The 11,841-nt window shown below is 38.7% G+C and overlaps 3 protein-coding genes across 3 annotated transcripts; all 3 read right to left on the bottom strand.

Annotated features, from left to right (window-relative positions):
- Positions 1-2,564: 2,564 nt before the first annotated feature.
- LOC103831418 lies at positions 2,565-3,662 on the bottom strand. Its single transcript, XM_009107312.3, has one exon. The coding sequence runs from the start codon at positions 3,660-3,662 to the stop codon at positions 2,565-2,567; it is 1,098 nt and encodes a 365-aa protein (XP_009105560.1).
- Positions 3,663-4,824: 1,162 nt separating this feature from the next.
- LOC103831419 lies at positions 4,825-5,859 on the bottom strand. Its single transcript, XM_009107313.1, has one exon. It carries the CDS (start codon positions 5,857-5,859, stop codon positions 4,825-4,827), a length of 1,035 nt encoding a protein of 344 aa, XP_009105561.1.
- Positions 5,860-6,642: 783 nt separating this feature from the next.
- LOC103830445 lies at positions 6,643-10,091 on the bottom strand. Its single transcript, XM_009106224.3, has 5 exons — positions 9,335-10,091; positions 7,695-7,754; positions 7,430-7,492; positions 7,260-7,328; positions 6,643-7,154 (listed from the first exon to the last, which is right to left on the bottom strand). Exons 1-5 carry the CDS (start codon positions 9,632-9,634, stop codon positions 7,038-7,040), a joined length of 609 nt encoding a protein of 202 aa, XP_009104472.1. The 5' UTR covers positions 9,635-10,091; the 3' UTR covers positions 6,643-7,037.
- Between the last annotated feature and the right edge of the window lie 1,750 nt (positions 10,092-11,841).

The following is an 11,841-nucleotide window of genomic DNA, read 5'->3' on the forward strand; positions in this document are numbered from 1 at the left end:
TTCTCATGAATTAAATAATTATATAAATCTGAAAACTATGACAATAAATCAACCAAATCAATAATTGTACTCTTACGTTAAGCTTTGTGTCTTTTGATTGCTAACAGATCAACAGTAAGATTTGAAAGACCCAATTTATAAGATCTTATAAATTTGAGATCTGAAAACTTCACTTGAAAAACTTCGTCTTCTTTCTTAGAAACATATCGATTTTGATAAATCAAGCTAAAATTACAGAAAGAGGCAAAAATCACCATATACTATCATCTTACCTTTGTTAGTGTTTCTTAGGCGTTGGGAGAGAGATCGTGTCGTTCGTCTGAGCTTGTCGAGTCTGTCAGCTTTGCCGGAGAACTTCTCGGTATGCGATTCGTGACGAACGTGACCGATTTAGCATCGGAGGATTACTATGACTACATAATGCCGGCGGAGGAACGGCGGGAGGTCCACTCGCCGCCACGCTCTCCCAATCCGGTCGAGTTCGTCGGAGATCGTCGAGTTCGCCGGAGATCGCCAAGTTCGCCGGAGATCGCCAAGTTCGCCGGAGATCGCCGAATTTGCCGGAGCTCGCCGAGTTTGCCGGAGATCGCCGAGTTTGCCGGAGATCTCGTTGGAGCTCGTCTCAATTTGATCTCATTTTCATCTCGTGACAGACATTTGGAGAAGAATAGATCTAGGTTAAATTAATGAAATGAGGGGTATAATGGTACTTTAGCCATTAAAATTTTAATGGTAAATTTGAAAAGTGTAAAGTTGAAAAGTGGTATTAGGAAAGTGGTATTAGTGACAATTCCCCTAATATTAAATATAAATTGAAATTATAAATTTGTTAGACTATGCTAAATTAAGATTTTCCGTCAAAACCTCAAAAACCGCAAAAACTCAAATTTGTTCCGCCTACCAAAACTGCAAAATCAAGTTTTCTATCAAAATTACAAAATTGAGTTTTCCGCCAAAACTGCAAAATCGTGTTTTTCCGCCAAAACCAAAAATTGAGTTTTCCACTGAAACAACAAAAATGGAAATTTTATGGTTTTGGCAAAAAAAACTCAATTTTGCGGTTTTGGTGGAAAAACTTAATTGTGCGGTTTTGGTGGAAAAACGTTGTTTTGCAGTTCTGATGTAAAACTCGACTTTCGGTTTTCACGGGGAAACTCAATTTTGTTGTTTGACGGAAAAACTCATTTTTGTGGTTTTGGCGAGAAAACTTGATTTTCTGTTTCTTTTGCGGGAAAATTTGATTTTTACGATCTTGGTGGGAATAATTTATTTTTGATTTTGGCAGAAAATTCAATTTTGGAGTTATAGCGGAAAAACTCGATTTTGCGGCTTTGGCGGAAAACATGATTTTTTTTGTAGTTATGCGAGAACACTTGATTTTTCAATTTTTGCGGGAACTTTTGATTTTTGAGATTTTGACGGAAAACTTGATTTTTAGATTTTTGCAATTTTGGCGGAAAAACTTGATTTTGGCGATTTTGGTTGAAAATTTTGATTTTCGGGTATTCTGGGAAACTCGATTTTTGCTATTTTAGCAGGAAAACTTTAATTTTGTGGTTTTATTGTGAAAATTGATTTTGATGATCAACAAATTGGAAGAGAGCAACGAGTGATGATCATATTAAAATACGATTAAAATATTAAACACAATAGGGTTAGCCCTGGCCTTGGCCCTGAACTTAAGATCCCTAGTGACAATACTATCCAAGAACGGACCGTATTGGTCCAACCTGAACACCACCTTGATCGTACCCATCATCTGGTCTGGGGTACAGTTAAGTAGTTAACCTACCGTGCGTTCACTTGGCACAGAAAGCCTTTGTAAATCTATTTGCCATTGCCAAAATTACAAATAAACATGTTAACATTATTCAGGCTAGTTCATTTTCATCTAACGAAATTATAACACTCATTGCATCCTCAAAACATCATGCTGCGTACTAAAAAGTTAACCTAACCCGAATGACTGAATTATAAAAACCGAATAAAAGTCAAAAACATTTGATAAAATAAAAGCTTAATAAAACACTTTTAAAATCAGTAACCGAAACAAACCACATCTAAAATTATATAAAACCAAAATAAAATCGCAACAATACCAAACCACCGGTTTATGAGATTGGGTTGTTACAGAAATTATTATTATTTTTTATTTTACAGAAATTATTTTACTCTTGCATATATATTGCAACAATTAGTTTCATTCTTTCACTGTGCAGAAACTATCAACGTGTTTGGGAATCATAGACGTTGGATTGAGACCACTTGCTAAAGACTCAAACGCCGGAGTTGTTTCCTTTGCTTGTGTTCGAAGATTGTCTTCAGGTTTCAAGAAGAGGTGTGCATGGTGCTGCAACGCCTGTGTCTTTTAGGCAAGACTTGTCATGGATGTATTGAGATTGCATTACTCGCTCATATCTTATTATCATATCACTACTGTTAAGTGTGAAAGTGCGAGTAACTAAACTTCAGAATTTCCATTTCCATATAGTAAACGCGAACGCAAAAAAGAAAGAAGAGAATACATAAAAATTGAAGCAGAGGTGGTTGATGTCATGCAAGGTTTAGGGAGAATGATAACCATCGCTACAATTAGCATCGAGGTAAGATTGAGGTGGAATAAAGTAAGGGGCAGTGAACTTGTTAAAGTTACTAGTCTTACACTTATCACCGAGAATGAATATTCCACGTTCGCTTTTGTCAATGAAGTAGATAGAGTTTTTGCATTTCTGGTGGGAGCTAGCCTTGAGACAGAAAGGTTCAGCATTGGAGAGGAAAATGCATAGATCCCCAATGTTTTCAGTGAAACACCAAGTAGAACAACTGTCTTGCCTGAACACCCATATTCGACGCTCTTCCATCCTCCCATCATTGAAGTCATTTCTCTCTGTGAACCGCTTAACCATAAACATTTCATCCGTGGTACGTGACTCCACCAACTCTACTCTCGTGACACACGAATCTAGTCTTTCCCATTCTGACTTCAACAACTCAGGAGTGAAAACATCGCAAAATTCCTGCGCCTTTGGTTTCTCCAAGTTCTCTCCAAGGTCCCAGTATCCAATGTGTGTCCCCTCGGAAGCCGCCATGGCAAACTTCTTATCTCTCTTTGAGTACATGACTCGGGAGGAGAAGAAGGAAGGGTCTTCGATTTTTATGTTGACCCACTCTTTGTTCTCTTGAGCAGGCCTAATTAGGCTGAGTTGAGGACCAGCGAACTTAACGGCTAGGATGCAATCTTCGTCGTGAGGAGAGGAGGATGACATGGCCACGCTGGTTACAAGTTTGGTTTGGCAATGAGGCAGCGTTACTAAATCAGGTAGTGAGATCTCACACCCATCTGAGTTCGACACTCCCGGGTTGAGATCATCTACAAGATGCGGAATACCGCCGTATCTCAAAGTAAATGCCCAGCCGTGTGATGCTCCCATAGTTCCAGTTTCTGATATCAAGTCCATGCGCACCGTCTTCTCCAAAACCTTGGTCCAACAACTAGGGCCAGTAAAATCTGTAATCATCAGTCTGCCGATTTGCGGATATCGAGGCCGCCCATAGTGATCTTGACTATATCCACAGTGTTCAACGCCGTAGATGTGGCATAGAGGGGTTTCCGACAAGAAACGGGCACCAACTAAGTGTCTCTGTTGAGTAAAATCCGACATCAGAACATACAAAAGAAGAAATACAAACAAGTATTAAATTAAAAAAAAAAAAGACAAGAGAGAATGGCTTATTATAACTCCTAGCGCAGGTTGTTTCCTCAGGGAGAGTTTCGAGAGACGGCTGAGAAGCAGAGAACTCATAGTGTGTGTTTAGGTGATGGAAAAACTCTAAATGAAACGTTGGTAATAAAGATGAATAGCATTGCTCCCCAAGTCTTTCCATAACTGTCATTCCATAAATCATATCGCATCTCTGTAGTAATAAATGTCGTGTTGCTTTTTCTTTTATATATGAGTTTTAAATGACCCACGAATCCATTGGGTATCTAATTATTGTAACGACTAATAAAACGAATTGATACTATTTTCATAATTCTTCCCTCTGCTGCCTTGCTCACCAAGTCTTTCATAAGCATTCAATCTCTTCCAACATTCTAAGCAGAGTTCCTTGTAGAAAATTAACGAGCAGAAAGCACATCAGACTCATCAAAATATTGTCTCTTCAGAATATCGACTATTCCTTTGTTTGTAGAGAATTATAGAACAAATTTGTTCTTTATTAATTTTGATAAGAAATCATCATTCTTAAAATTTCATTCCTACTCATTTTTTCCTATATGTTTATATTGTTCCTATACGTTCATAAGATATTCGAGCATATCGATTTCAACATTAAACATCTTTTTTCTCAATTAGCAAACACTTGAGGAAAGTCTAACTAATGTGAAGGGATATGCTGGGAGAGAGAGAGAGAGGAGGATGGAGTCATATATAATAGAAACATCTCTTTCAGCATTTTATGCTTAGCTTCTTGTACACTTACGATCGCCAACATGTTCATGTTGATAGAGATCTTGTGATTAAACATTTTCCAGTAAGGCGAGATTCAGGGATAAAGTAAAATCCATAAATTTAGCCAGAGTACAAAGTAAAACCCATTTCTGTCCTAGTCTCCAGAGATTATTATTTACAAAGACCATACTTTTTCTAAGCATTGATCTGAAACTAGGAAGAGTTGTTGTATCATTGTGATGCTCAAACTCCACATAACAGTTGAAAGTAAAATCACACTATACAAAAAGGAAGTGCAAGTGCGAGTGATGAATATAGAGTTTCCATTGTAATCCAAAAGCAATAAAACAGAAATGAAAAAGAAATACAATTAAGAGGATTGAGGTGGAATGAAGTAAGGGGCAGGGGAAAAGCCATATCCACCAACCCGTTCATTATTGCCTATATTGACTTTTCCGTAGTCAAAGTCTCCCACGTAGTAGATGCAGTTTGGGGTTAGCCCATACAAGCTAGCCTCTACACAGAAAGGTTCTCCTTTGGTTGATAGAAAAATACAGAGTTCTTCAATGTCGTTAGTAGCATGTGCGTCTCCACCTGCCACCTCGAACACCATGAAACGCTTCCAACGCCGCACCCCATCATCAGGGCCATTCCAGAAGATGTCTGTGTACCACTTAACCATAAAAGTTTCACCTGTGGGTGCCTCCACCAAGTGTTCGCTCCTGCTACACCTAGACATATCCGCCATCTCCGATGGGAGATACTCTTTATACGTTCTATAATCAAAGCTACGCGATCTGTGGTTCTCAAGATCCCAAGATCCCGTGTGTGTTCCTCCACGACCCAGCATGGAGAACATCTTTTCATTATTTGAATACATGACCCGTGACGAAAAGAAGCCTGGGTCTTCGATTCTGATGTTGACCCATTGGTTATTATTTTCAGCAGGCCTACATAGGCTGAGTTGAGCCCCAACGAACTTGACGGCTAGAATGCAGTCTTCGTCTTCAGGGGAAGATGACAAGGCCACGTTGGTTACCATTTGGGTTTGGCAATCAGGCAACGTTTCGGGACGAGGCAGTGAGATTCGCTTAGGAGATGAATCCGAACCGAACGGGTTTAGATCGTCTTGAAGCCACACTACGTTGTCTTTCAAAGTAGCTACCCACCCTTGGGACGCTCCTATCGTTCCCGTTGGTGTCATCAAGTCGGTGGGCACCATCTTTTCCAAAACCTCGTCATCCTCAGAGTCCGAAGCCTTCACATTTCGAACCACGAGTCTGCCGACACTCTCGTCTCTCGAACTATAACGACAATGATCAGCGCGTACTATGCGATAGATAGGGGTTTCGGACATGAACCGAGCGCCACAGAGGTATCTTCTCTGCAAAGTAAAATCCGACATCATCAGAAGAGAAACAAGTATTACGAAAAGAGACAAGAGAGGGGTAGGGGTGGCTTACAACTTCTAACGCAGGTTGTTTATTCTGAGAGAGTCTCGAGACACGGCTGAGAAGTAGTGAACTCATCGAGTGTTTTTGGTAATGCAAAAAAACCTTTGGTAATAATGGCCCCACTAATAAAGATGACTCGCCTTGCTTTCCAAGTCTTTCCATAACAAGTCCTCCTATTAATTCTTTCGCCTTCCAGTTATGGTTCTCATTTCCCGGGTTTAATTTAGCTAATTATTATAACTGTGAATAACGCAATAATTATTAGTTTTATTTTCATTATTCTTCCTTCTCCTGCATTGCTCACCAAGTCTTTCCATAATAGATTTTCATCGTTAATTAATAGATTTTGATCAAAAATAATAATTAATAGATTAGATTTAGGACTGATGGTTTTGGATTAATTAACACTGCGAACAAAAATTAGCGATAGATGTGAAGACTATAGAGAGCAGTTGTTTTTAAACCCAGACTAGTCTGATGGTCAAACCAGATTAAACCGAAAACATATTCGAGATGGGTAGATAAAAATCAACTCAAATTTGTTTGTAAACTAACTACTACCACAATTAATTATTTCTGGTATTTGGAAAAATAATATAACTGAATTTATGAAAAGAGCACTGTTACAAATAAAGTGTTTTATATATTTTCTTCATTTGGTTTATATTTTGAATTATATTGCATAATTAATTAAACAGTGTTAGGGAGAGAGAGATCATATGATATAATAAGAAGGTTTTTAACGTGTTACATTGATAGAAAGGCCGATGTAATCTTGCAATACATCTTACGAGAGAATATACAATAAGAAATACAGAATAAGTGTGTATCCATTATCTATGTGGTCGATTACATTAACCTATGAAAAAGGGAGAAAGATGAGAATCACTTAAGAGAATGGCAGAACAAAAAATCATACTACCAGCTCGAGAAGAAGATATGTCAAGAAACATAAACTCGAACAGAAGCCATGGGAAATGGCCGAATGGGTGAGGATGTGGAGGATTAGACTATCTTGTTCATATTCATATAGTTACAGTTTAAAAAAAGATGTTTGTGGGAAGGAGGTATAGTTGTTTGGGTGTGATGGAAAAACAAAAGAATAATATGCTCATGGCTCGCCGTTAATTCAGCATATAACTTCAGGGCTCATGTCTGTATCTAGTGGCATGTTTAGGTCAGGGAGCAAGAAGGAGGAGCCTTGTTGGAAAGAACGTTTGCAGGACAAGGCAGATTGTGATTCAGCCTGCATATAAGAATATAATCTAATTTAGTTACATGTTTACAAGGGAATGCCTAGAGAGCAAGGGAAAAAAATGGTGAATGTTTAAGAGAGAGAGAGAGTGGTCACCTTCATCTTCTTTAGAGCATTGTTCCTTGTTCTTTGTTCCTCCACCAAATCGCGCATACGTGCTAATTCCTGATTAAAAAAAAAAAAACAATAGCCAATGCTAAGATTAGCATATCACAGAGACAATGTATAGAGAGACATACAGAAGAAAGCCAAAATGAGGCTTGTACATTTTTCAGGCCTTTGCTTTCCTTCAAGAGCATGACTTCCTCATCTTTAAGCTCAGCCAAAGTCTGTCCACAAGGACGCATTTATTAGACAAAACTGGCCAATATGTAATGATATCCTTGGCAGAACTCAAAACTATACATCTAAACATATTCAAACAAGCTATGGATACTGCCTAGTCGGAATTAATCCAAGGTCAAGGGCTAGGACTATTATTAATAGTAACAGTGACAGTAAATAAAGAAGTAGTACGTCTTTTCTGTTTACCTTTTTCTTCCTTGATCTCTTGAAAAGAGTTGTTGTTGTTAATGCACCCGTTTGAGAAACCTGGACACCAAAACCCAAAATTCAGATTTTATGGCTTACGACTCACGACACCACCAGATAAAAGCCAGCTCAAAAATCAATAATCACACCAAACTGATTCCATAAAAACAATTTAATTTTGTTTTCTTTATCATTTCTATAAAGAAACCACACACCTACCATTCAAGAGAGACTTTAGGGGCACGTAACAAATGAATCATCTCTAGTTAGCATTAAACAATTACAACTCTACAACTTCGTGATCTTTGAAAAAAAACAATTCAAACCGTGTAAAATTCAGAAGAATCTTCTTGGTCAACAACTTATGCCCTCGAAAGAAAAAGGGAAAAACATAAAGAGGAAGAAGCATATACTATTTAGAAACAAAAACTAGAATCACGTGAGTGGAGCGTGAGATCTGAGACTTTAACGCGTGTGTTTGGTCGTAACATTCACACGTCATGATTTCTCCTCCAACCCAAACTAGTGTCACGTATTCTCAACACAACTCCAGTTGTCCTTATTCAGTTATTAGTGGTTTTTTTATTAAACCCAAAAATTCCCCTCTTCTTTAGCTGAAGACTCTACTTTGATTTCAAAAGAAATAAAAAAATCTTAACCACCGATCAAAGTCAACTTAAAAATCAGATAACAATGTTAACTAATGTTTCTTTTCGTTTTAAATATACAACAAGCTAACTCAAGAGACTGTTACCAATATAACCTGACAGGCAAACATAATCACTTTGCAACAACTGACTTTGACCACTGGCTCTGAGCCTGAGTCCACACTAGTAACTGTTCACTGCGCCACATTTGATAACTGCCTTCCCACTAAACTCTACCACACACGTACCTAATCCACTCATACTCTAAACCTAAATTCAATTCCACGAAAACGCCTCCCAAACCCCATTAAATTATAAATAACGCCAGCGATAATCTCTCGCATTTGACCGACATACCCTTTACCATGTAAAGAGCTCATCTGGTGACAAGGGGTACTTTCATCATTTTATTGGTAATGAATGTGTTTCCTTTTTTTCCCTTGTCAGCTATAAAGTCTGCATCGATGATTTTGACCAAAAACACATCCCTTAATGTGAGGGCTTTTTAGTCTTTCCGTAAAAGCAGAAAGAGATGCACCAAAAGTGGGAAACGTGACTCTTTGTTTGCAAAAAAAAGAGCAAAAAAAGCAGAGATGACCGAACTCATCAGCTTCAAACTCAGATCGAGAAAGTGTTTCCAAGAGGACAACTAAATCTAAAGATAGATTTAGTTTCTTGGAAAAGAAAGACAAAAAAACTAGTTTCCAGTCCACGGTGGGGGTATTTCTGTCAACCAAAAGTCGTTGTACCTACACGATGATCTCACGAGTAAGCCCCGATCGTGGATACTAAATGACGAAAATACCCACAAGAGAACAACTAAAAAGTCTCGTCGTGTAGGTAAGGCAAGGGATATAAACAACTAGGAAACACAACGCACCGCATCACGAGGGATACGTTGGCCACACACGTACACAAACAGTAACTACGAGTCTATTACGGCCATCACAAAGTTTTCAAATACCAAAAATGGAGTGAAATGATTAGACAAACCTTAGATCTAAAGGTCTTAGAGGGTTTTACGGTGGCGCTGGACTCCTCAAGGCCTTCCACGGTGGTGATACCACCGCCGCCGCCGCTGAGAGACATGGCGTCGCTCAAGGAAAGAGGAGTGGTGGGGCTGGCTCGCGTTTGGTCTCCTTTTCTTGATCTCCGTTGACGCACGCTCCACTTGAGCTTGACGAGAGATGCGTTGCTCGTTTTCATCGGTTCAGAGTGACGGAGCTGAAGCAGCGCGTCCGCCACCAACGAGTCGTCAGACATGGCTACGTGAGTCCAGTTTTCGCCTGACATGGTCGGAATCTTCAACCGTTTTAGAGAGAGAGATAGAGGTGGTGACGAAAAAGTAGAGAGGAAGAAATCTGTGGCGAATTAATGGGTGGATATTGTATATATATTGAGTTATGTTTTGAATAAAGAAGAGAAGACAAGAGAAGAGAGGAATTGGTGTGTCTTATTCCATGAATAATGAACTCTTTATATAGGGATACAATATGAGGGTTTAGCTTGGAGACCAAGTACAAGTAAATCTTGGTGAACAAGACTTTCTATAATTGACATCACAATAAATATAACACTTCCCCTTGATGTCTATTATGCGCGTATGATACTGCCTCGTTAAAACCTTACCAGGAAAACCCAGTGGGAAAAACCATGGTTAAGGGAAAAAGAGTGCAGCACGCAATTACTTCCCCTCATGTATACTAACGTCAAGATCCTTGAGACGACGTAATCCAATAAGATGAACCAACTTCTTTGAAAGTAGAAGTGGGTAGCGCCTTGGTGAATAAGTCAGCTAAGTTGTCACTTGAACGAACTTGAACGACACGAACATCGCCATTCTTCTGTAGATCATGGGTGAAAAAGAATTTCGGTAGAATGTGCTTTGTCCTGTCTCCTTTGATGTAACCATCTTTGAGTTGAGCGATACATGCAGCATTATCCTCATACATGACTGTTGGGGATTCTTTTCCTGTAGATAGACCACAATCTTCTCGTATATGTTGAATGACGGATCTTAACCATACACACTCGCGACTAGCTTCATGAATGGCTAAAATCTCTGCATGGTTGGAAGAAGTAGCTGCAATTGTTTGCTTCATCGAACGCCAAGATATAGCAGTTCCACCACAAGTAAACACATATCCTGTTTGTGATCTAGCATTGTGGGGATCAGACATGTATCCAGCATCTGCAAAACCAATCAAATCTTCTGCGGATGGGTTAGGAAAGAATATTCCCATGTCTTTCGTACCTTGGAGGTATCGGAGTATATGTTTTATCCCATTCCAATGCCTATGAGTTGGGCATGAACTAAACCTTGCCAGTAGATTCACTGCAAATGATATATCAGGTCTTGTATGACTGGCAAGATACATTAATGCCCCTATAGCACTTAAGTATGGTACTTCAGGACCAAGAACTTCTTCATTCTTCTCTCTAGGGCGGAAGGGATCTTTATTCACATCGAGTGATCTTACCACCATTGGACTACTCAAAGGATGTGCTTGATCCATAGAAAATCGTTTAGCAACCTTTTCTGTGTAAGTTTGTTGATGCAATAAGATTCCATTCTTAAGGTGCTCAATTTGTAGTCCCAAACAAAATCTTGTTTTTCCAAGATCTTTCATCTCAAATTCTTTCTTCAAGTAATCCATTGTAATTGAAATCTCTTCAGGAGTTCCAATAATGTTTAAATCATCAACATACACTGCAATTATAACATATCCTTTCTCAAATCTTTTTATAAAGATACATGGACTGATAGGATCGTTTTTATAGCCTTCTTTCAACAAGTACTCACTTAGGCGATTATACCACATACGTCCTGATTGTTTCAGTCCATAAAGAGATCGGTTTAACTTTATGCTATAACTTTCTCGAGAATTAGAATTTGCTGCTTCTGGCAGTTTAAATCCTTCAGGGACTTTCATGTAAATGTCAGTATCTAGTGGGCCATATAAGTAAGCTGTGACTACATCCATTAAGCGTAAATCAAGTCCTTCCTTTATCGCTAGACTGATAAGGAACCTGAATGTAGTAGCATCCACCACAGGAGAGTATGTCTCTTCATAATCAATTCCTGGTATTTGTGAAAATCCTTGAGCAACTAAACGTGCTTTGTATCTCACAATCTCACCATTTTTCATTTCTTTTCGCACAAAAACCCATTTATATCCCACTGGTTTTACACCTTTAGGTGTACGGACTACAGGTCCAAACACTGCTCTCTTTGCAAGAGATTTTAATTCAGCATCTATTGCTTCTTTCCATTTTGGCCAATCACTTCTTCGTGTACACTCTTCAATAGATTTTGGTTCATGATCCTCATCCATAAGATCAACTGCTACATTGTATGCAAAAATATCATCGACGTCGATTTGCTTTCGGTTCCATTTCATTCCAGACATGACATAGTTAGTTGAGATCTCTTCATTATCAGGTACCTGAATTTCTTTTTGTGTCATGTTCTCTTCTGGAGATTTTTCACTTGTAGTAAT

This window comes from Brassica rapa, chromosome A07 (genome assembly GCF_000309985.2).
Source record: "Brassica rapa cultivar Chiifu-401-42 chromosome A07, CAAS_Brap_v3.01, whole genome shotgun sequence".
NCBI classification, from domain to species: domain Eukaryota; kingdom Viridiplantae; phylum Streptophyta; class Magnoliopsida; order Brassicales; family Brassicaceae; genus Brassica; species Brassica rapa.